Source organism: Cajanus cajan, chromosome 4 (genome assembly GCF_000230855.2).
Source record: "Cajanus cajan strain Asha chromosome 4, NIPB_CcT2T_4, whole genome shotgun sequence".
Classification (NCBI taxonomy): Eukaryota; Viridiplantae; Streptophyta; class Magnoliopsida; order Fabales; family Fabaceae; genus Cajanus; species Cajanus cajan.
Genome location: NC_138520.1, coordinates 75996808 through 76022601, shown reverse-complemented (window position 1 = coordinate 76022601; position 25794 = coordinate 75996808). Strand labels below are relative to the sequence as shown.

General features: G+C 30.4%; 3 protein-coding genes across 3 annotated transcripts; 1 reads left to right on the top strand and 2 right to left on the bottom strand.

The window, feature by feature from the left end:
- Positions 1 to 96: 96 nt before the first annotated feature.
- Positions 97 to 3854, bottom strand: LOC109813297 (protein COBRA). The gene is made up of 6 exons (XM_020377464.3): positions 3561 to 3854; positions 2472 to 2551; positions 1612 to 2068; positions 1205 to 1364; positions 838 to 1115; positions 97 to 698 (listed from the first exon to the last, which is right to left on the bottom strand). Exons 1-6 carry the CDS (start codon positions 3640 to 3642, stop codon positions 409 to 411), a joined length of 1347 nt encoding a protein of 448 aa, XP_020233053.1. The 5' UTR covers positions 3643 to 3854; the 3' UTR covers positions 97 to 408.
- Positions 3855 to 11458: 7604 nt separating this feature from the next.
- LOC109813300 (protein COBRA) lies at positions 11459 to 17836 on the bottom strand. The gene is made up of 7 exons (XM_083073097.1): positions 17585 to 17836; positions 16529 to 16608; positions 15615 to 16071; positions 15112 to 15277; positions 14945 to 15056; positions 12118 to 12283; positions 11459 to 11951 (listed from the first exon to the last, which is right to left on the bottom strand). Exons 1-7 carry the CDS (start codon positions 17664 to 17666, stop codon positions 11749 to 11751), a joined length of 1266 nt encoding a protein of 421 aa, XP_082929223.1. The 5' UTR covers positions 17667 to 17836; the 3' UTR covers positions 11459 to 11748.
- Positions 17837 to 19709: 1873 nt separating this feature from the next.
- On the top strand, positions 19710 to 25591 carry LOC109813281 (uncharacterized). The gene is made up of 6 exons (XM_020377450.3): positions 19710 to 19990; positions 20724 to 21105; positions 21896 to 22092; positions 22761 to 22905; positions 23340 to 23493; positions 25128 to 25591. Exons 1-6 carry the CDS (start codon positions 19950 to 19952, stop codon positions 25151 to 25153), a joined length of 945 nt encoding a protein of 314 aa, XP_020233039.1. The 5' UTR covers positions 19710 to 19949; the 3' UTR covers positions 25154 to 25591.
- The last annotated feature ends 203 nt before the right edge of the window (positions 25592 to 25794 follow it).

Genomic DNA, 25794 nt, shown 5'->3' with positions numbered 1-25794 from the left:
CAGTTTCTCTTGAACCATATTATTGAGCATGATACAAAAAACATTTTTATTCCATGCTAGTACCTGCTAGTAAAAAGTCCATCACACCATTTCAAATCCACAAATGACTCGTCAGGTCTATATTTTCATGTGATATGTTGCTGTGTATATTTATTATAATTACAGTTACAATTATAATAACGATACATACATCATTGAATTACAACAGACACAAAAACAATAGCAAATTCTACCACCAATGTGCTGAATTCTCTGTAACAAATCATAAGACACGTGAGCTAATCTCAAAGCTGCCACTGGATGTCATGCTCCCAATCGCTTCAAATACCAAATTGACATCACATGAGTCAAAACTGGTCTGACTGAAAATTTTCTATTACAAGGCTAAGTGTACCACAGATTGGAACTTTATGCGTGAGCATAAAATACCAAGGCTACCAAAGAAGCTATCACTAAAGCAAACAAGGAAACCTCTTGCCTAGAACCAGCATTAGGTAACCACGGATAAGAATCAGGTGGTGGCATCACACAGTTGTCACCATTGAAGTAGATCCTTCGAGGAAAAGCCCAACCCTTGTCAAAAGTAAAAGTTGCTTTATCCTTTCGGAAGAGTAGCTCTGATTGAACATTGCCATTAGGGCCAGCTTGGTTGAGAAAATCATTATAGAACTTAACTCCCCAAAGCATTGCTGTATCATCTGTTAAAAGCAACTTAAAATCAGCAATTACCTTCTAGTTTATGGAACTAAAGAGTAAAAGTTTTGATGTTTTATGATGACGAATTAAGAAAAAATACTCAGTATTTAAGAAAAATGTAACAGTTAGGATCACACTTACTTATTGAACCATAAGGAGTCAATGACTTGTAGTTGAAACTGAAGAGTTGAGTCAAATTGTCAAAGTTTGGGTGTTGAACAACCAAGTTCCACTCAGAATAATTCATCCTGTAATTAAAATTAGTAATAGTAACCTTTACGCGCCAGTATTCCTTGTAATTAAGCTTAATGTGCCAGTGGATTCGGATTGGGCACATATGACTAGTACATTGAACCAAAGGTGAAAAGTTATTCTTCCCAGAGCCAGAAACAACCGATGCCAAATGTGGCGTATCTGGACTGTAACCACAAAGAGAAAGGAAATATATGAGTGTAAAACTTAGTAGCTACAGAAGGAAATCACGATATACTGAGTGGTGGAAACCTACTTTACACAGCTCCCTGACTGAGATGAGTTACTTTGGCAGCCACATGCACATGTTGGGCAGGGCACAATAGTATCATTATAGAAAGATGAAAGCGAGACACAGCAAGAGGGAGTTTTCTGAGCTAGAAATTGTGAGTATGTGCATGTCACATTCCATGTCACTGCAATAAATAAGAGTGACGTTAAGGATATAGTAAATTGCTAGAATTGGCTGATAGTTACTCATAACAACTGTAAGCTTCAATTATTTTAAATTTAAGCAGACAATTAGTAACATGACTATGAGTCCCAGGTTTTGTTACTAATAAAACCTACAACCAGTGGGTGACACTACATTGAACAAGAGTATGAGGTTGGAAGGAGACAGCAGAAAAAAGGATATATGACATAAGAAGTCCTATAACTTACTTAGTGCCTGGGTCACTCTCCTTTTGTCTGCTTGAATGAATTGAGTGGGTCGCACAATCTTAGCAGGTCCACAAGTATATCCTGGTCCTGGTGCTTTCAAGGTGAAGTTCTTTGGGACTTTGACAGTTTTGTTTGTGGTTCCAGCTCTACCAACACTGACTTGAAATGATGAAACTGCATTGGTTGGATCCTGCACCCATGAAGTGAGCACCCCACCTTTGCAGCAATTTGCAATTTGTTGATTGTAAGGTGTTCCAGGAAGCAAATCTACAACCGTTGGATCTTTCTTACAGCAATGTGGAATACCTCCCTTAAATTTTGAACAATCCCCTTGTTCAGTGGTTTGCCCTCCCATCATACTCCATATTACCTCCTTTTTCGCCCATGTCCATCCTAGTGACCACCCAGGTGAAGCGATATGACGATATTGTTGGAAGTTGTTCATTGTAACAACAGCCTGTACATTCAATTGTTTTTTACTTCTTAGATATCTAAATAACTAACGAGGCAAAAATAAGCTAAAGTCACTCTAAAGGGCTACATATAGCCACTAACTTAAATAATCACATTTGTATACTTTAGTTTATAATACACACTTAAAAAATTTGTTGTACGCAATTCAGAAATGCGATAAGATATTCAACAATATTTTGGTTTTGCAAAACCTTAAGGTTGTTTTATTATCCAAGAATTGATAGATGGCATGAGATGCAGCTGACACAAACATGCATATCCATCACAAAAGATGTGAGCAACCAGTGGAAAGAAAAGGCGTAAAAACATTTCATCTCCATGCAAAATGTACAGCAGCTGGTTTGCTTCTCATATTAATGGGAGATATTGTAAAAGAATATACTTACTACGTATCCATCAGGGGTCCAGCTTATAATATCCCATTTGATTGTGATATTCCCATTTGGGTCAAGCGGATCATATGCATCTGAAACATAAAAGCCAACAGCAAGTAATTAAAAGGAAAGAAAACAAAACAAACTAACTGTTGAACCTCTAAATAGTAAATATTACAATAATATATTTCACACAAGAAATTACGAGACAGACACAATAGCTAGACTTGTTTGAGTAGTCACATAAAAGGAAAGCAAACAAGCAAACATATTGTTGAAGTCAACGGCTGGTGAAGCTATAGTTCTTCATTTTTACATATTTAATTATTTTAGCATGCAAGATTCATGATTTCATTCTTTACACCCTAAATATCTAATAACCTCCTACCATTAAAAAAGTTGATCAAGTCCATACTAATAATGATAGAGAACTGGGAGCTCTCGGGGATATAAAATCTGCAAGGACCTTGATACATGAATTATTCCATTTGCAGTCAAAACTGATCACTGTTGGTGACCACCGACTCATGCACGGTTTTCCCAATTACAGGAATTCTTAGGCACGACGAATCTCTAGTAAAGAAACATAATTTTAACTGAAAACTATTGCAAAGGCCAGAATGGAATTAAAAATAGAAACAAATCATAAACTTACTTCTCACTCGACTCAACAAAAACTCAAATGTCAAAACAATTTTTGTTAAAAGATAGTCAGAACACCACTATCATCAATTTCTTTGTTAAAAATCTAAATCTTTACAAGAACAAAGCAAACAAAACGGCAATTATCCACTTTAAACAATTGATATTAGCAAAATTAGCCGCCAGAAGCTAATAAATGATGAAAAGTTTCCACAACAGGACAAAACCCGGCTTTCTTGATCAAATTCAATGAACAAAGGTTGCATCTTTCACAAGCATTCATTTCAAAAACCAACAGGGCGTAAAGTCCACGCAGCATAGAGTGAAAACCGCCAGAAAAATGGAAACGGTTATGCATATAAGGAAAAGTGAACCACCCCTCAAACATAAAACAAACGAAGAATGAAAAATTCAAGACTTTGGACTAGGGAAAACATAAAAATAGTAATGGGGTGGAACCTGTTGAAGTGAAACAAGTACAAGACATCAGAGCCAAGAACAAAATGCAATGAGTGGCTTTTGGTAACAGAGAGAAAGCCATGTTTGCCGCTGCAAGACGTAAGTGGGGATCTCAGTGCAGTGGTCTGAGTTGTTAGCTGAAGAGTTCAAGATCTGTGACAGAGAAGACTTGAAATAAAGAACAAAAAAGAAGAGAGAGAAAGTGAGGAAAAGAAAGAGAGAGAGAGAGAGTGTGTGTGGAAAAAATAAGCGGCAGAAACTGACTGTCTAGTTTGTCCCAGTTGGCTCATCGGTTTAAGAAAGGTATATATGCAAATTGTTTTCCTACTAAATAATATTTCAACGTACCTAAATTCATCATTGAAGGTGTTCTGCAACAAAAAAGAGTAAAACTATTGTTTATTTCCTGTCACATATTATTCTCTGTCTTGATTCGTTTGTTTTTCCTTGCAAATTTGTGATGAGGATAAATTCGTTCACTTTTTACAAAAATTAAAGATTGTTATTATGTAGTAAAAATAAATGGGTATTGATTTTCCCGCGAAAGAAGCGGTTAATACTCTGCAAAGGTTATTGTAAAAGTGGCATATGATTAGTCCTATGATGAGAACAATCCGTCTCACCTAGATTTAAATAATCAACATGATTGGCAGATAATCATCTTACTTCTTAAATAAGTAATATGATTTCTAGAATTACGTGTAAAAGAAATATGTTGATTGTGAAGTGAGATGAGCTTAGGATGACAAAGATATAGTATTTGTGGATAAAATTTGTTATAAATAATAAATAAGTAGTTTAAATAAATATTTATAAATAATGGATATGAATATTTTTTTATTTATTTATAAATGGAACGGGGAATGAATATGATAGTATTTATATTTACAAGTATTTGTTTAATAAAATTTCTTAAATTATGAAATTAATATATTTTAAGTTATTGATTATTTTGTATTATTATTATTATTAATAATATAAATAGAATTAGTGTTAAATGCAAATTTAAAAGTTAATATCAAATTTTTATTTTTAACATTTTAATGACATCAAATATAAATTTAAAATTATTTATAATATAATTTTTCATTTTTTTATTTCTTTAAAATATCATAATTACCCATGAATATCAATAGGTACCCACAAATATTTAAAAAATTTATGAATACCTGCTTAATGAATATTCATATGGATATGAAACGAATACATGACAAATTTTTATCCTGCGGGGCAGGGACAGATATACTACTACCTGTTCCAATGGAACTCCATTGACATCCTTAGATGAACCATTAAATACATCTTAATACTTTGAAAAAAAATAATTATTGATTCTCAATAAAAAATACTTGAATTAAGAAAAACATAAATAATAAAGTTAATTGAGTGACTCCCTATGGATATTATTACAAAATTTGTGTGGTATAATAAGAAAAAATGTTATGTTATTATAAAATGCTTCATTTTGTTTCTTTGTTAAATTCAACTAAATATATTGATTTAACAACTATATTTAAGATGATTTTTAATTGGTTAATGATAGTGTAAAAATCTTTATATTCACAAATTTTTTTGTTACATTCATAATATATCAAAACTAAATTCATTTTTATTTGCACCAATATACTAAAAAATATTTGCATTTTTTTTTTGGACTCGAGTGATAAAAATTTAGCACATTGAATTATAACGTACTCCCTAACATATAATAATATGGCTTGAGACACACATGTATATATATGGCATGCTAAGGTATATAATTTGCCATGTGCTTTATCACTTTCGACTTTTCTCACCGATACGTGCCTATTTTCCTGCTCATATTGCTTTTAGCACATTCATGTATTCAATTGGAAAACATGAATTAGTTTCAAAAACTTGGAGAACCTACTTAAAAACCTCATATATATATATACTCAACTTCCAATATTTATATTTTAGTATAATTTCCATTTAGTTGGACTTGTAAGATGACATCGCAAAGTAGTTTTCATTCAACCAGTCATTTATCAATAAATGTGTATTATTTAGGGATGAATTAAGTTATAATTATAAATTTAAGTCTTTATTTATTTTTAATGTGTAGACAGTTTTTAATATTTTTTTCCTCTCTCTCTCTCTTTGTAATTTCATTAGAAGGTATTTTTTACTTTTTATTTTAAAGTAATTTTATTTATGTTAAAATTTTAAACATCTAAATCTCAACTTAGTTATTTCTAAATTTCTACATTTATTTTTTAATTTCAAATTGTAATTATTTATATTATGAATTTTTTTCATTTCTTAAATTTTTTTTTCAAATTTAAACTACTTATAATTTATAATTAAATTAAAAAAAATTACCCATGTAATGCATGATATACATGCTATTTATATCTAGATTTTTCCATTGTGCATCATCCCTGTAATGAATATATAAAAATTAAGGAATTCTAAAAAAAAATACCATCCTTTATCAAATTGAATTTTGTTTTTGATCAAAAAATTGATTTTTGTTTTCTTTCTTGCTAAATGTGATTACACTACCCCAAAGGGGCCAAACCCAAACCCCAAGCTCCAGATGAATAAATAAGTCGTATCTGGGTGTATGCGATGTAAGATATTCTCTTATTTAATCCAATAATTTATTTAATATACGAAAAAGTGAAATGAATTAAAGGGAAATTTGAAAGCCTAATTCATAAGTGATCGACAAAGTAACATTTTTGTTTTTTGTAAAACACGTTTTGACCATTTAGTATTTTTTTATTCAAAACCAAAATTTATATACTTTTGCAATGGTTCCCATTAAAATATAAAACTTATAGTTGCACCTACCATATCAATGGGTTTTCCTCATCGTTTTTAATTGCATAGTAGAACAAAAGAAGTAGGCGAATAAAGATTAATTAATAATATAATCAAGTATTGATTAAACCCTATCATTATCAAACCAACTAAGTGTGAAGATTGATGAAAGCAACTTGTGCCATTGGGTCAGCCCTTCCATAACCTCTTCTGCTTAATATAAGCATATTTTTCCCCAAAATAAAGGAATTGACGTTTTCTGAATTGTAATGCAATATGCAGTACACGTGTCATGTGGTGGTTGGCCCAAATTATGTGAATAGAAAGCTGAAGCGCGTGTTGTGTCGGTGGAAGGAGGTGATAATGCATTGGTGGGTTATACCTTACCGACAAAATTGGACTCTGCTAATGTAGAAACACATTTCAATATCATTCCTTCTTTTTTATTTTTGTGAAATTGGTATACAACTACCATTTTACTTCGTGTAAATTTGTAGAATAAATACTTCTATATATAACCATTTAATTATATAAATTCAAATTATTTTATTATATTTTTTGAACGAATATAACTGATATAAAAATACCACATGGAGTCTTTTTAACTACCACATTTTTTATTTAGGATCCCAAAACCTTATTTAGCACATTCAAACCTAATTTTACGAATATAATTTTACTGTATTTTTTACAATAGTCATTAATTAATTAATTATTAATTAATAATGTATATTAATTGTAAGTAAAAAATTAAATAAGGATTTTCCAACATTTAATAATTTTTCATATGTGGATAGTAATTAATAGTCACTTATCATTATTTTTTAAACTATTATTGATATAAAGCATTTCCATTGAAAAAGTCACTTATTGTTTTGAAGCATAACTTCTAAGAAATTACATGTTTTTTTTGTTGTCAATAATTCTATCATAATTTATTATTAGAACGTTTGCGATGTAAGTTGTTAATTTGAGTTATTAACTTGTTTTTAGTTTTTTTTGTTACAATTAATATTTTTTAAATGAGTCTTTTGTACACATAAGTTTATATATATATATATATATATATATATATATATATATATATATATATATATATATATATATATATATAAGATTAGATTAATCTTTATGAGAATTTTTAGTGAAATCATAAATTATTTATCTCATTCATTACATAAGTTTGCATAAAAAAGTATATAAAGTATAAGGAAAATCACATTAGGTTTGGTCCCATCATTGTGAGGGTTTAGGGTTAAAACACTAAGAAATTTTACTCCAATGTAATTGACATCTCTTGTTTAATTTTTGGTATAAAGACATGACACACATAGTATTTTAAAGTTAATAATCAAATCGATTTAGATTATTTTCTTTCATTATTTGTTTATGATTTTTATACACGGATAAATACAATATTTTTTTTTGTTTTTCATAAAATAATTTTGATGTATTTTATTATTATTTTTTACTTCATAGTAAATACATATTAACTGACAATGTAGACATTAATAAAAAGTAATTAGTTAAAAATAAAGATACAATTCATAAAAAAATATAATTAATATTATGTTGAACTTTAAAAATGAAAAATAAATAAAAATAAAACTCTACCAAAAAAAAATCGACAATTTTAAAAGTAACCGGGATTCAACTTGAGTTTTTAATTTTTTTTAGTAAGTCTGGAATTTTATCTCTCCACTCATTCAAGTATTTTCATTCTGGCTTGAAAAAAATTATTTTTAAAATTAAGTAAATAAGTAATTACAGTCATAATTTTACATTGGCAAATATAAATAAAAAAAGCAAATATAAAACCAAAGTCATAAAAACTCAATTAATCCTACTATATTTTTAAGTTGCTTAACTTTAAAAAATAACTTAAGCATATGCAGCTAATAAATTAATAATTTATTTTTAATGAATAACTTAATTGAAAGCTGTTAGTTGGGTTTGACATTTCTAGTGCAGCTTTTTGTCTCTTCAAAACAACAAAATATTTACACAGTTGTTTATATTAATTTACGTTGATTTTCAAAAAAGAAAACAACAAAGTAAAATGATATAAAGATGTTCTCTTAATTTATTTAACTAAATAAGGTACTGGGTCAGTGAGATAAAAGTTGAACCGGTGGGTTATTAGTTAAACAGCATGACTCGGTTTTTATTTATTTTTATTAAAAAAATATTCATATTAAATATATTTTATACTTATAAATTTTAATAAATTCATATCTTATTTTAAATTTCAATTTTTCTATCTTATTTAAAATTATTTTTATTTTTATTTTGTAAAAAAATATATAAAAAATTACATGTTAAATTATATTAATACAAATTAAAATATAAATAATAAGTACATATATAATATGCTTGCAATTGATATCACAAAATAATATATGTAATATCTACATATATATTATTAAATATATAATATAAAATTAATAATATACTATAAAAGTTATTTAAGTTGTATATTATATAAACAAATATATTAGAACAAGTAGTCATTGTTATATTTAATAAGAATCTTTGTTCTTCCATTAAGAAATTCAATTTTTATTATTATTTTTATGGTTTATGATCCCTTAAAAAAATTAAGAAAAATAAAAAAGAAAAAAAGTGGTTGAACCGGTTTGATCCACCTGTTCACCGGTTGAACCGGAAAATTGACCGGTTCAATCCAGTTTGAAACGGGTCAACTGCATAACCGATTCAACTTAAGGTTCGGACTGGCTGGACCACCGGTTCCCGGTCCAACCAGTCCGACCGGCCGGTTCGGTCCAGATTTTTAAACATTATATATATATATATATATATATATATATATATATATATATATATATATATATATATATATACACATTTATTATTATTATTATTATTATTATTATTATTATTGTTATTGTTTTCTGACGTACTAGACAATCAAACACGACCAAACAGCTGCATTATTTGGCAACAACTTGGACATAAGATCCAAGAATCAAATAAAATAGTAGGAAATGTTGTGTCGTTAACTTGTCATGTTGTGTGTCACAGTGGAAGAATAAATGAAACACGAATGCCAGCTTGCGAGAGTGGTTAATGTCTGTAAAAGTCTGTCACATGATTTTTCATTATTATTTTTTTTACAAATTCATTGTTTATTGTTGGGTTTGGGTATTATGCATGTGCTATTTATTTTAGGAATGTGATTTTTAGAAAAGTTCATAAACAATTGGTTCGCGGAAAATATTCAGTGATATTCTAGGAAAGTTTAAAGAATGTTGCAATGTAGTCTGATAGAGAGGAAACATGTTTTCCGATCATAGATATTCTTTAAATAGTATATCCATTGTTGAGCAAATGCCAAGTTACTTTAAATTTTAACGAATTTGTTACACAGTGACAGTATATTTTGGATATATAGATAGGAAACATGTTTTTTAATCATGGATATTATTTAAATAATATTTTAATTTGATTAGTCGATCACTGATTTTAATAATATTAGGTTCCTTCATTATTCTTTTTAGGTTTTTTAATTTTAAATAAATTAAGTTGATAAAATTATATATATGTATATATATATATATATATAAAATTGACGGATAATCATAAAATTATTTTATACATTGATTCGAATTAATGAAACGAAGTATCAAATGATTTTCAAATTTTCTAAAAATTTGCATATTTGATCTATGCATTAAGAACTTTAAATTAAACGGTTTGATCGTTGAAATTTGATGTAGAACATGAGTTATAGAATGGAGTAAAACTGGGTAGACTTACTCCTAGAGTTAAAGGATCCCTCCTCTCTCTCTATATATATAAATATAAATAAGGGGGATTCAAATGACACCGAAATAACTTTTAATAAATATTATACAACTCAATAACTTTATATTAAATGTGAATTTTGTAAATCCAACCGTTAGATTGAAAATTCATATTACTTTATATGTTTATATCAAATTTTGTTAAAATTAAACAACAACTTGAAAGTAATCAAAGAATTCATATTTTATTATATTTTGAAATATATATATTATATCAATTTTATTTTATAAGAATGAAGTCTCGAATCATCTTAGATTAATATAAAAATTTGTACATATGATCTCGAATCATCTTAGATTAATATAAAAATTTGTATATACAATCTAAGAGTAATGCAAGATGGGTTTCATATAATTGTAAGACTATATGCTTTTGTTATTTTTTATTTATTATATTTTTAGTCTTTTAAGTTCCTATAGTTTAAAAGAAATTGTGTAATGTTAAAATATATATTTTTAGTCTTTAAATCCTAAATTCTAAAATAGATATTTTTATGTGAATGATATTTTGTTATATAAATTTCAAAATCATAAATTCTAAAATAGATAAATTTTAAATTTGAGGGACAAAATAATATATATATATATATATTATTTTTATTTTAAAGATTAAAAATATAAATTTTAAATCATATTTGTATATAAACTAAAAAAAAAATCTCAAATTTGAAGGATTAAAATTAGAATTAATTTTTTTTCACCATATTGATACTTTAATTTGATTCATATATCTATATCGATCATGTATGTGTTGATATTTTTTTTTATACTAAACTGATACATATTTACAAAGTATTTAAGCCTTTAAATTTCTAAATGAAAATCCAATATAATTTCACATGAGACATATAATATATATTTGATGAACCAAAATTGAAAATTATTCTCTTTATGGATTACTATGATTTATAATTTTTTATTTTCTTTTCAGTAATGTTCTAAAACCATGTCTTAAATTTAAATTGGTAGAATTATAATTATATATTTATCATACACATCTAAATATATGTGTTACACTATCATATCCTACATGTATGTTTAAATAGTGTTACATATGATCAGTTGATCATCTATCCTATTGTGCATCATAGCCTGCCCAGTTATTCTGCTCTAAACTGAAGTTCCCTGAGATTATTCAAAATTTATGTTCTATCAATGTTTACAACAAATTTTTTAATTAGAAGATAAAGTGTAATATATTTTTAAAAAATATATTTAAGAGAGATTTATATAATGTTTAAAGAGTGTTAGGATTTAATGTTCGTCAAATAAAAGAAGACGTTAATGTAAAGATAGAAAAAATTGAGAATGTCTATGCAATTTTACAAAATTTTAGAGATTTTGGGATAATTACTCATTTTTAAATTAGAAACACTTCATGAATATCAGGAAACAAACATAATTGCTCTTTTAAAGCAACAAAAGCAAGAACCATGCTCTTAATAAAATTTATGCAGAGAAATTTTCAACGAAGTCTTAACTTCTTTCTTTTCCATATCCTCATGATTATTTGTCTTCACCGTCTTCAGTAGGAGTAGAACACTTGTTGAGATGAAACTCTAGAATCTCATTATGCTCTAAAATGGATAATCACTAGGAGGTGGCATCACACAGTTGTCACCATTGAAGAAGATCCTTCGAGGAAAAGCCCAACCCTTATCAGAAGTAAAAGTTGCTTTGTCCTTTCGGAAGAGCAACTCTCCTTGAACATTGTCATTAGGGCCAGCTTGGTTGAGAAGGTCATTATGGGACTTAATTCCCCACAGCATTGCTGTATCATCTGTTAAAACCAACTTAAAATCAGTAATTATCTTCTACTTTACGTATATATAAGAAGAAAAAGTTTTGATGTTTTATGATGAAAAATTATGAAAAATAATTCATAGTACTAAAGAAAATTTGTACCTCTAAAAATATGAAACAAAACAAGTTAGGATTGCACTTACTTATAGTAGCATAAGGAGTCAATAACTTGTGCTTGAAACCGAACACTTGAGTCCGATTGTTGAAGTTTGGATCTTGAACAACCAAGTTCCAGTCAGAATAATTCATCCTGTAATTAAAATTACTAGTGGTAACCTTCACACGCCAGTACTTTTTGGAGTTAAGCTTTGTTGCGGAAACGTCTAGCAAATTTTAAACCAAAGCAAAACAAGAGAGAAAGAACACCAACAATTTAACGAGATTCAGCCAATTATGCCTACTTCCTCGGACACTAAATATATTTCACTAAGAAATATTACAATAGAGAGAGAAGAGAAAACTACAAGCCTTAGAAGTTACAAATGAACTTGTAGTTGGGATGATTTCAAAGTGAAGGGAAGGGTTTCTATATATAGAACCTAAGGCACTACACATTCCCAAACCTATCCAATGTGGGACTAATTTGGTCACATCCAAAAATTACTTATACGATGTGGGACTAAATTTGCCACACCATATTCAACAAATCTCCACCTTGGCAAATTTCATATTTTCAAATCTCTCATCTTTGATAGTGTCTACCAATGCAGTCTTCAAATTTTGACAGTATTAATCAAGTCCAAACAGTGTTGGAACTTGATTGAATCTACTACCTTTGTCAACATATCAGCTGGATTCTCTGTGGTCCTTATCTTCTGGATACCCACTCCACCTTCTTCGATAATCTCTCTTATGAAGTGGTAACGAACATCAATATGCTTCGTCCTTGCATGGTAAGTTTGATTCTTTGCCAACATGATTGCACTTTGACTATGCAATGCACCTTCACATGCTTTTGTCGAATCCCTAATTCACCAAGCAACCCTTGAAGCCAAATTGCTTCCTTCACAGCCTCTGTCAAAGTCATATACTCTGCCTCTGTTGTAGACAAAGCTACAGTTGACTATAAAGTAGACCTCCAACATACCGGTGCTTTTGCCAAAGTAAAAACATAGCCAGTAGTTGATCGACGATTATCCAGATGCCCAGCATAGTTGGAATCACAATATCCAACCACATTTTGACCACTGGATGCCACTGCTGCAGTTTCAATAATAGTAGTACCTTGGTAATAGTACAACCTATTATTTTTCCGAACTCCTTTCATTACCACCAAAGCTCCAGAGATTATCTTCATCACTCCACCTTCTGCATGCACCGTGAAACCTTTCTCTTCAAGGGCTCCCACAGAAATGAGATTTCTTGATAAACTCGGGACAAAACGAACATCCTTCAAAGTTCTGATTGCTCCATCATGATTCTTCAATCGAATAGAGCCAATCCCATGTGTGGTAAGAGGAACATCATTTGCTGTATAAACAACTCCTTCTTCTAGTTCTCTGAAATCATAGAACCATTCTCGATTAGGACACATATGATTGCTGCATCCCGAATCAAGAAGCCAAGCACTAGAAGAGCAGGTTGAACCAGAAACAACAAGTGAACAATCTGAGTCATCAACATACTCAGCTACATTTGAATCTGCAACAGTCTTTCTTTTGTTAGATTGACCTTTATTTTCTAGTTTAGGACAATCTTTCTTCCAATGCCCTTTTTCTCGACAAAAGGCACACTCATCTTTCCCAACTTTAGCCTTCGACTTTGATCGCTTCTTCTTTCCTTTCGTCTGGTTCACCGGACGTCCTCTTGCAACCAAAGCTTCACTAATCTTCTCTAAGCTATCCTTTTTGTCCTTTCTCCTCAGTTCATAGCTGTATAGGGCTCCACAAACTTCATTTAAAGACACAACAACCTTCCCATGGAGTAGAGTTGTTTCCAGAAACTCAAACTCTTCAGGAAGTGATCCCAACAACATTAAGGCCAGATCCTCATCTTCAAAAGTCACGTCCAAGTTTAACAAATCAGCAACAAGCTGATTAAAACTGGTGATGTGATCATTCATTGTGGTACCAAGAATGTAAGTGAACCGAAACAGCCTTTTCCTCATGTGAAGTTTATTCTGACTGCTTTTCTTCAAGAACTTTTCCTCCAACTCCGTCATCAACTTACTAGCAGAGGTCTCTTTGCAAAATGCATACTTCTGCTCTCTTGATAAGCATGACCTTATTGTTCCACATGCCAATCGATTGAGGGTCTTCCAATCTTCCTCTCCCATACTTTCTGGTTTCTTTCCTTCAATTGTAATGTCTAGACCTTGCTGAAAAAGAGCATCTAGAACCTCACTTTGCCACATGCCAAAATGACCGCTGCCATCGAAAATCTCTACCATCAACCTTGAATTCCCACCAACAGCTCTTTGCAAAATGCTTGAAGAAGCATTCAAAGTTGATGATGTAATTCTAAGTGGATTTTCTTTGTTTGCCATCTCAGCTCAATAATAAAATTTGCTAAATATCAAAAATAGGTCCGGGATTAAGGAAAAAATTTTCTGATGTGCCGACTATAGAATACCTACAGCGCACAGAGCATAGTGTTTTTTTCCTTAAAATAACCGGCTCTTGATACCAATTGTTGCGGAAACGTCTAGCAAATTTTAAACCAAAGCAAAACAAGAGAGAAAGAACACCAACAATTTAACGAGGTTCAGCCAATTATGCCTACTTCCTCGGACACTAAATATATTTCACTAAGAAATATTACAATAGAGAGAGAAGAGAAAACTACAAGCCTTAGAAGTTACAAATGAACTTGTAGTTGGGATGATTTCAAAGTGAAGGGAAGGGTTTCTATATATAGAACCTAAGGCACTACACATTCCCAAACCTATCCAATGTGGGACTAATTTGGTCACATCCAAAAATTACTTATACGATGTGAGACTAAATTTGCCACACCATATTCAACAAGCTTAACATGCCAGTGGACTCGGATTGGGCACATATGTTTAGTACATTGAACCAAAGGTGAAAACTCATCATTCCCAGAGCCAGAAAAAACTGAGGCCAAATGTGGCGTACCTGGTCTATATGCATCTAGAAGGCAAACACAATGCAGCATGATGGAAATTGGAAACCTACTTTATGCATCTTGCTGACCGAGATGAGTTTGAGTTACTTTTGCAGCCACATGAACATGTTGGGCAGGGCACAACAGTGTTATTTTTGAAAGATGAAAGTGAGACGCAGCAAGTGGGAGCTTTATGAGCTAGAAATTGTGAGTATGTGCATATAATCCTCCATGTCACTGCAATAAATCAATAAGACTGATGATAAGGATACAATAATTTTGCAAATTTTGCCGCTTAATTTTTAAAAATTTATTAATTTTATCATTTGTGATAGATTGACAAAATTTATTAATTATCGACATATTATATTAATTATTAATATAACACATTGATTATTGTCGTGAAGATATGTCATATCATCGTTCATATGTAACATGTTAATGATTATTATGTTAACAACTAACTATGTCAACTATACAATGACAAATTTTGCAAAATTTTATAAATTGGATGACAAAATTGTGAAACATGAAAGGAAAAGATTGCATTTAGGTGAAAGTCCTTTTAGCTTACTCAGTGCTTGGGTCACTCTCCTTTTGTCTGGGGTAATGAACTTAGTGGGTCTAACCATCTTTGCTGGCCCACAAGTATAACCTGGTCCTGGTGCTTTCAAAGTGAAGTTTTTTGGGAGCTTGACAGTTCTGTCTGTGGTTCCAGCATTACCAACAGAGACTTGAAATGATGCCACTGCATTGGTTGGATCCTGCAACGGTGAACTGAGCACCCCACCTTTGCAGCAATTTGCAATTTGTTGATTGTAAGGTGTTCCAGGAAGCAAATCTACAACCGTTGGATCTTTCTTACAGCTATGTGGAATACCTCCCTTAAATTTTGAACAATCCCCTTGTTCAGTGGTTTGTCCTCCCATCATGCTCCATATTACCTCCCTTTTTGACCATGTCCATCCTAGTGACCACCCAGGCGAGGTGATATGACGATACCGTTGGAAGTTGCTCATCGTAACAACAGCCTGTACATTCAATAGTTTCTTATTTAAATAACTAATGTGACAAAAATAAAGTCAAGTCACTCTAAAGTGTTATAACCCTTGACATTAAGGACAAAACTTACATACAGTCAGTTAAGTGTCGGAGGTAGTGTTGTCTATTTGGAGTTAGAATTTTACTTTAATAACTTGTATTTATATTTATTAGAGACTTTGATAATATATAATTACGTATATTATTGTAGTAAAACTTTAATTTTGATTGGAGAATAAAACTTGTCATATATATGATACCGGATCTAAGTTTTGTCTTTGATGGATGACATGAGATGCAGCTGACATGAATATGCAGATTCATCATAAAAGATGTGTGCAACCAGTGGAAAGAAATGGAGCAAACACATTTCAACACCATGGATAATGTACAACAAATGGTTTGCTTCTCATATAAATAGGTGATATAGTGAAAGAATATACTTACTATATAACCATCAGGGGTCCAGGATATAACATCCCATTTGATTGTGATATTCCCATTTGGGTCAAGCGGATCATAAGCATCTGAAAGATAAACAGACAACAAGGCAACAACATGAGGAAAGTAATTAGAAGGAAAGTAAACAAAGTAAATGTTGAACCTCTAAATATTCCTATGTTAATACTACATGCAATAGATAGAAATTGAGACACAATTGCCAGACTTGCTTAAGTAGTCATAAAAGGGAAAGCAAACAAGAAAACATTGTTTATGTCAACGTCTGGTAATGTTATAGTTTTCATCTTTACATATTTAATTCTTGTAGGGATGATGCAGGACTCCATCCTTTGCACCCAAGATATCTAATAACCTCCTTTCATTTAAATATAATATAACACCGTCATATACTAATGATAAAGGAGTGGAAGTTATCTGGGATCTAAAATCTGCATGGAGTTTTATACATGACTTATTCCACGAGGTTAATTTCCATAATAATGGTAAGGATGACTTTTAAGGGGGTCATTATTTGTAAAAGTCAACCAAAACTTGTCCCAATTGCAGGATATTTTAGGCTCAAATCTGTTGAATGCAATCGTAATTAATTTCAACTTAAAACAGATTCGAATAGATCGCCAAAAGGGAGAACAATATGAACAAATCATAAACAAACTTCTCACTTGACTCAACGAAAACTCAAAAAGCCAAATCAATTCTTTTTCATTTCTTTGTTCCATATCTATATCTTTAAATAGCTAAACCACATACTTCTACTTAAAATAATTAGCAATATTAGGTGCCCGAAGCTAATAAATGATCAAAACTTTCCACACTAGGACAAAAGATCCACTTTCTTTATCAAATTCAAAGAGCAGATGTTGAACCATTCACAAGCATACATGCATTTTAAAATCACGTAGCATAAAATGAAGACAATAAGAAAATGGCACGGTTATGCATTTAAGGAAAACTGAACTATCCATCTTACAAAAACACCACACAACCAATGAAAATTTCAAGACATGGGACGAGAAAAAAGAAAAAAGTAATGCTGTGAACCTGTTGAAGTGAAGCAAGTACAAGACAGCAGAACCAAGAACACAATGCAAGGAGTTACTTTTGGTAACAGAGAGAAGCCCATTTTTGTTGCTGCAAAACTTGTATACCAGCACGTCAAACGCAGACTATAAAAGTCAATAAACTTTTGAACAAGCACATCATTGTATAATAAGAGGCGGAGAGGAAGTGCCAACTGTTCTTCACTGACTTTAAAACCAGATACAGTTCATAAAAGTCAACAAACATTTGCCCACTAATTTTTGTACAACCTTGTCAATGTTGGCATAGTTATTCACAATATTTTAAATCAGATCCGTTTATTCAGCTCATGAGATATTGATTCAAGTTTCAATTATTTAAAAGCTGTTGAACTGTAGCATTATGGGTATTAATGTAATAAAAATAATTTGTTTTTGAAGAGTATATAAAATAATAAATAATATAATTTTAAAAAAAATATATTATCATGTAAACTAAAAAAATTATTTTATAAGTTTTTAACATTTTAAGTATATGTAAAAGTCTAAAACAAATATATTATCGTATATATTTAAGTCTAAGTTTCCGGGATATATAACAATATTTATTAATAATAAATTTATATTTATAATAAAAGGAAAATTTTAAGTATTTTAAACTTTTTAAAGGAAAAAAAAAAACAGTTCCGTACTATTTTTTTGGCTGATTCTGTAATTTATTTAGATCATACACTAAATTAACTTGCTATTTTTCAGGCCAAATCGACCTATGAATTTGAGGACATAATTGTTACCAAAAGCACATCCAATGAGATTGTACGGTCATCAAGCACTTTCCTTTGTTTTTGCTCTAACATTTTTATTTAAAATTTACTTTAAAATTAAATTTGATAAAAAATTAAAAATAGAAATATTTATATAGTGTTTGTGCATAGACTATTGCCACATTATATTAACGAATCATTAGAATGGTGTAATGATACAATGGATTTTTATTAGATACTTATGTAAAAAAATTATACATATAAATTAAATTATTAAATAGAGAAGAAGTTATTTATTAACTTTTTATTTTTTACTTAAATACTTAAATAAATTTTATAATTATTTTAATAGAGATTATTTTATTTAAAATATTTTATTATATTAATTTATATAATTATTAATTCTTTAAGAAATATATATTATTTTCAAAGATGAATAATGAAAAGGAAATAACATTTTAATAATGAGTTTAATATTGATGTATTGTCAATATAATTTTTTTACATAATTAATCAAATTAAAAATTATAATTTATATGATTTATAAGATAATTATAATAAAAATCAATAAATTTATCATTTATAATGAATTGTAATTATAAATAATATTATAATAATATTATAATAATATGAAATTATTTTAGGTATATCACTATTAAGTTTTAATAATTTATTTTTGTGCAAATGAAAAAATTAATAAAATTTAATTTATATTATGTATTATTAGTTTAGCTTATTTTTTAAACAAAACATCTAATCAAGTTTTTTCCCTAATGGGTTATCATATTATTAAAAAATAGAACGATATAACAAAATGATTAATTTTGATTGGATGCGTATGTAAATGTTTCATATTTAAAGAGAAATAATATTTGAACTATAAACTGCATAATATATTTTTTTAATTAAGATAGAAAAAGAAAAGATATTTTTTACACAATAAATTAAATGATGAATGAAGAATTTTTTATTTATTTATTATATATTGTATAGTAAATTGTTGTGTAAAATAAAAATATTGAACACCTATCATCATTCCACTTTAAACACATAAATTAATTTAAGGTTTAATTATTATTTTGGTTTTCATAGATTTATAAAGTTTTGATTTAATTTTTATAATTAAAAATATTTTATTTTAGTTCATATATAAATTATAAATTTATAATTATATAAATTTTGCATTTTAATTTTTATAAAAATATATAAAAACTAAAATAAAGTACTTATAATTATAAATATTAATAGCTAAGTTTATGTATAGAATATGATCAAAGTAATCTTTATAATTTTTTTTTATCTTAAAAAATAAAGGTCAAAATAATTTTTTTTAAAGGAATTGAAAATGATTAAGTTTTTGATTATTTCTGGACTGGGTTGGTTGGCAGGGAATGATAGAAGATGGTCAAAGTAAAAAAATGAAGGAATTGAAAATGGAAGGCGTGTAGTGTGTGGTTCTGCCACAACAAGGCGTACGCGCAGCCTTTTCACCAAATTGTCAACCAACCCTTTCAAGCACTTCGCATTTTATTTCCTTTCAGTTACAATTTGCAATTTACAAGACATCCTCAGATCATGTCCTCCTCTTCTTAGCTTCTGTTCTCAGACTTTTTCCTTCTTCCAATGGCCCAGTCCTTCGGTCAGACTGAGATTAACTGGGACAAGTATTGTTTCTTCTTTCCCTTTATCAATTCTGCTATTGCTTTATCTTTTTTTTTGCTGTATTTCGACATGCCCGTCACTCAAAAATTATAAATCGGTATACCTAGCAGCTGAAGTTTTTTCCTTTTTGAATAATTTTATTGGGGGTGGGAGATTTATGGCTTGTGGGTTTGTTTGTATGTGAATCGAGTGAAAATCATAAAAAGGGTAAATTAATTTTTTATAAAAGCAAATGAAAAACAATTGAAAAGAGCTTATGGAGTTCCCAATCTGATGGGAGCTGCCGAAGAGTGAAAGACTAGTTGTTAATAATGAATACAAGCTGCCATCAGTGCGTCATTGCGTATGGGAAATTCATTGTGTTGCATTCTTTACTTCACTGCAACCAGTTATCTTCATATTCATATTGTGATCTACTCTATTAGACGATAATGTCGGGTTCTAATATAAAAGATTCAAGATGATTGCACTCAACTGCTTGAATTGGTGAATTGCTCCTATTTTCCTCTTAAGATAGTTTTGTATGATTTGGATGCTAGTAAATTTGTGGGTTATATCTTGTATATGTGGATGCCAGTTCTTCATGAAAATCAGGGTCATCCCCATATTGTCCTTGCTTTGATTTATTTATAACAAAATATCTTACAGATGTTGTGACCTCTTTGAGCTCACGGTATTGTAATGAATTTTACATCTACAAGCTTTAATCCTAATGAAATTCACTCAATTCTGCAGGCTAGATAAAACTAAGTTCTATGTCGTAGGAGCTGGACTCTTTACAGGTGTTTCTGTGGCACTATACCCTGTTTCTGTTGTGAAAACTAGGCTGCAGGTTGCCACAAAGGATGCTGTTGAGAGAAATGTGTTTTCTGTTGTGAAAGGACTACTTAAAACAGATGGCATCCCTGGTTTGTATAGAGGGTTTGGTACAGTTATCACTGGTGCAATTCCTGCCAGAATCATATTCCTATCCGCTCTAGAGACCACAAAGGTGGCTGCCTTCAGAATGCTTGAACCGTTTAAACTATCTGAAACTACCCAAGCTGCCATTGCAAATGGAGTTGCAGGCATGACATCATCGCTTTTAGCTCAATCTGTGTTTGTACCGATTGATGTGGTATGATAATCTAATTCATGTAACCTTGCGAACAACTATGTGTTTTTATCCTTGAACTTCAAAATACATTGTTTTGGACTAACTGATTCCCATGCTATATACATATGCATGTGATAGTACATTCAAATGCATATGCTCTGCCATTAAAAGTGTTCTTTAGGCAGCTCAACAGTGTATTTCTCATCTTTTGAAAGTTTGGAACTTGGACTGATCTATCATGTTTGATGCAATTCAAAATACAGGTTTATTGTTCTCATTTTTTTTTATTTAAAAAGTAATATCAAGTATTTATTTTAAATGCTTCCTATTTTTTTTAATCAAACTCTAAATGGTGAGATAATGCTTCTAATTTTTTTAGTTAGGACTTATGATGTAGGGCATATAAAATGCTATAGTTGGTTATTTAAAGCTCAGAAAATTTATTTAGATGAAGGATGGAAAGTAAGGTTTTGCAGTGATGTGTTTAGTCTTCATACCGATGGTGTATTCTGTTGGATCATATGCAAGATCATAAAAATAGGATTTTTTTTTTAGTTTATTTGTGCTATAAATGTCTTTTGTTACTGTTGCTGTTCTACTGGTGCTTCTTTAAAACATTCTAATGAAAAATGCTCAGATAAATACGGAAGGTTATTTTTTATTTTTGTTTTGCCCTTTTTATTTTGTTGCGGGAAGGAAGTTTCTTACCGTGTTAATTTGGTCTCATTTCTTTGCTTGATAAAATTTTATTCTTTTACCTCATTATGGATAATTATAATATCTAATCTAATTCACATGGAATGATATTCAGGTTAGCCAAAAATTGATGGTGCAAGGATACTCAGGCCATGCTCAATATAGTGGAGGTTTGGATGTTGCTCGCAAGGTTTTAAGGTCTGATGGCATCCGGGGATTGTATCGAGGGTTTGGTCTGTCCGTTATCACTTATTCTCCTGCTAGTGCAGTATGGTGGGCAAGTTATGGTTCAAGCCAACGCTTCGTTTGGAGGTAAGATATGGTAATACTTGTATTTTATGTCTTAATATTCGATCTTTGTTGCATTAACTTTTAATTTCATTTTATATTATCAATTGACAAAATGATAAAAAAATATATTATCCTGATTGGTATGAATGCATTGTAGTATACATGGTTTCTTCTATACAAATGTTAATTATAATTATGATGTATACATGAGTTTCAAACATAGCTTATAGGTATGTTTTCCATCTTAGAGTTAAGGATGCCTGTTGTGTTCCAAGGATATGGAAAAACTGCAAAAAAGCACTGCCACAGTGCATTGATTTAGTCTGATAAATAATTTTTGAAGTTTAGTGTTAGCTTGGTCAGATGAATGTATGTAACAGATTCAGTCTTTAAACATGGAATTACACCAGTTGAAATGTATGATGTTGTTACTGCATCTGCATGCTGGCAGTGGATTATATTAAGTCAGGAAAGCTAGAATTTCTTCTTGGCTGAGAAACACTGCCAAAAGAATAGGCTGATTTTGCAGTAAGCTAGTGATTCAATTTTTTTTTTTTTTTTATTGCAGAAAATTTTGTAAATAATAGTAATGCACTTTTAGTAATTGTGCTTGCAGTTATTTTTATTTCCAAGTTATCATTGCAAACTTTCTAATACTAAAAGCAACTAGCACCTGCTTGCATGAACAGATTCCTGGACCATGGTGCCAAACATGATGAAGGCACTCCTAGTGTGCCGAAAATTATGTTTGTTCAGGCTACTGGAGGGATTATTGCTGGTGCAACTTCATCCTGTATTACAACCCCATTGGATACTATCAAGACACGTTTACAGGTTTGCATAATTTCATTGACCAAGTTTATTTCTTTTTTAGTTCATTGTTTTATGTGATCATTACAACCCCAGCGCAAGGTTTCTCTCCTTTTGTATAGTTCTGTTCATGAATCTTCTCTTGACTCCTGTCATCTTCTCTTTCTGTGCATTTTCTTGCTATAATACAAACCAAAGGTCTTGGATTGTAAAGATAAAGAGATAATAATACACTTGTTGCTTCAATATATATACATAATTAATTCATTGAAATATTATGGTGATGGTATATTGTTCCCTCATTCTCCAAAAGACTAAAAGGAGAAGAAAATAATGAGAATAACATTCATGAACATATTGTATTACTGTATTTTCATTTTACTTGCATAATTGTCAATATTTTTTATTCTGATGACCACCTATTTAAATTTTTCTGACTGGTTAGTTCTACACCTTAGGTAATGGGACATGAAAATAGAAGCTCTATAAAACAAGTTGTTAAAGATTTAATCAATGAAGATGGTTGGAAGGGCTTTTATAGAGGGTTTGGTCCAAGATTTTTTAGCATGTCAGCATGGGGCACTTCAATGATATTGACGTATGAGTATCTGAGTAAGAACTCTTCCTCCCTGATTACATTTTCTTTGTGTATGTGCACGTTTTTATGTTTATTATCTGTTTGTGTTTTCTGCTTTTGTGCAACCAAATATTTGAATAAATGTTCAACTTAAACTTTTGTCCTGACATCTAATGTCATCATCCTAGTCTTCATTTGTAGCCATGTTGAGCAACTCTGCTGGCAACATTTTGTGGTTCTACTTTTATGTTTCGGTTATAGGCTTTTCACTTTTAGGTTTATACATCGTATCCTTTTTCTTCTTTCCAATGCTGCACTTGAGACAGCAACAGGAGTGAAACTGATCCCAAGAAGTTAGGCACTTAGGCTTGGCTCAAATGGGGACTCATCACACATAATGTTTCCTTTACTCCTTAACAGAAAAGATAAATTTTAGTAACATTACAACATACTTAACTCTCCAAATCTGAATTGGAAAATGGGTAGATAAAATGTTATGGAAGAACAATATATTTATTAATTCAAAGAAGGGGGAGAAAGTTCATTTGGAGGGAGCATAAGAAATCCTCCTGAATAGAAAATGGAAAACAGTGGGCCAGAGAGCTGTCCAATATTTTTTCATATCAGCAATAGGAAATCCTTTGGAACCACATGCACAAAGAACGAAAGAGAGGACATTAACTCAATCTTATCTAAGAACATTAGTAAGGACAGAGAGAGACATCCTTAAAGATACAGGCATTCCTGCCCATCAAAATACACCATGTAGGCATATATACAACAACCAAGCTTTATCCTACCAGGTGCTGTCAACTGCATGGATATGTTACAAAGTTTACACCATAGAGCTCTCTTAAAACAACAACATCATTCGTAACAAGGTTAATGTTCTTTTATGTTTTAATGGTTCTTGTAATTTTTTTTGAAGGTATTCCTCATTCCTTTCTATCGGATTATATATATTCCTTGTGATCTACATTTTCCTGTAGATCCTTTCTTGGTCTTCCTTTAATTTAGCGTAAGATTTGGCCATCACATTTCTTACTTGATATGCCAATTAATGACAATCTTGGGTTTTATTACTAGTTATCTCATTTGTGAATGTGTTCCTGACTAGAAGCTACCTGTAGTAAGTTTCTCTATCAAAGGATGAATCACACTTTACATAGTTATATATGTTGGAATATTCTCTCATGTTCTTTGTACAAACTCTAATACATGTCATCCCTGTTGGCCTTGAAGAAAATAGTCTACAAATTGCTTAGTAGTGTGACAAATTGCATGTCTGGCTGTCCATCCACGATCATGTCAAAATTAATGTATAAGCAACTAATATTTGCTTCAGCTGATGTGCGTCATAGTTGCCAACCATGTATCCAAACGTGCTGACAATCTGTGTCCACAAACTGTTTTGATTTATTTTCCGTTTGCATGCATTTTTCTTCTTTTGATTTCCTTAATCAAGTTTATTTATTTGCATATTTATTTAATAATATAGACTTCTTTTTTTCCTTTTCTTCTTTTTTTTCCTGCTGGAGCTTCTGTTCTTATGTAGTTATGTTATCGGTTATTGAGTCTGGAATAAATTATGAATCCTCATTTATCATCGCACCTGTTCTGTGTATATATTGCTAGGCCTAAAAGCATTTCAATTTTTTTCTGTGTGCAGAACGTGTATGCTCTAAAGATGAATAGATGCAATTGATCCGAAAGCTTGTATTTTACTGATCGATTAACCTAGATTAGGATGATGATGTTGATAAAGCACACAATAGCTTATAACCCTCCACCTTCAGCATTGGAGTTGCTATTCGACATTTATCAGTCTATGACTAGAGGGTTAAACTTTTGCAGTAAAGCTACACTAACGGATTATTCTGAAAACACTCGCTGGATTCAAATATGGAGAATTTTTTGCTAGAAAATAAATTGCATCATTCTTTTTTATAACTGTGTTGGATTTGGTGTATTCTTTTATAGCATTGCTGTGGATAATGTATCATGGAAGGGAAGGAAATAGATTGCAAAGAAATGTAAAGAATAAAATTGAAATTCTAAATCATTTTATTCCAAACAGGAAAAGCTATTGCACACATTTTTGTTTACATATTGTTAAAGATTATATTTCTTAAATGATGATAATTTATTACATTACAAGCATGCAATATAGAACATGGAACTCTAATATTTAGTTGGTATACGTATTATTTTCATTTTCATAAAAATAAAGACTTCAGCACAAACGTTCTCTAATTGATAACTCTGACCCGGTGTTCTCAAAAAGACCCTTCGAAGTAGCATTATCAACACCATAATTTTTACTTTGAATCTACGCG

Coding starts and splice junctions, on each gene's coding strand:
- LOC109813297 (XM_020377464.3), bottom strand. CDS start 3,642: ATGGCTTTCTCTCTGTTACCAAAAGCCACTCATTGCATTTTGTTCTTG. Junction 2,069..2,471: donor GGACCCCTGATGGATACGTA/GTAAGTATATTC, acceptor TTGAATGTACAG/GCTGTTGTTACAATGAACAA. Junction 699..837: donor GACTCCTTATGGTTCAATAA/GTAAGTGTGATC, acceptor TGCTTTTAACAG/ATGATACAGCAATGCTTTGG.
- LOC109813300 (XM_083073097.1), bottom strand. CDS start 17,666: ATGGGCTTCTCTCTGTTACCAAAAGTAACTCCTTGCATTGTGTTCTTG. Junction 15,057..15,111: donor CGGTCAGCAAGATGCATAAA/GTAGGTTTCCAA, acceptor AGATGCATATAG/ACCAGGTACGCCACATTTGG. Junction 11,952..12,117: donor GACTCCTTATGCTACTATAA/GTAAGTGCAATC, acceptor TGGTTTTAACAG/ATGATACAGCAATGCTGTGG.
- LOC109813281 (XM_020377450.3), top strand. CDS start 19,950: ATGGCCCAGTCCTTCGGTCAGACTGAGATTAACTGGGACAA. Junction 22,093..22,760: donor AGCCAACGCTTCGTTTGGAG/GTAAGATATGGT, acceptor TTGCATGAACAG/ATTCCTGGACCATGGTGCCA. Junction 23,494..25,127: donor ATTGACGTATGAGTATCTGA/GTAAGAACTCTT, acceptor TTCTGTGTGCAG/AACGTGTATGCTCTAAAGAT.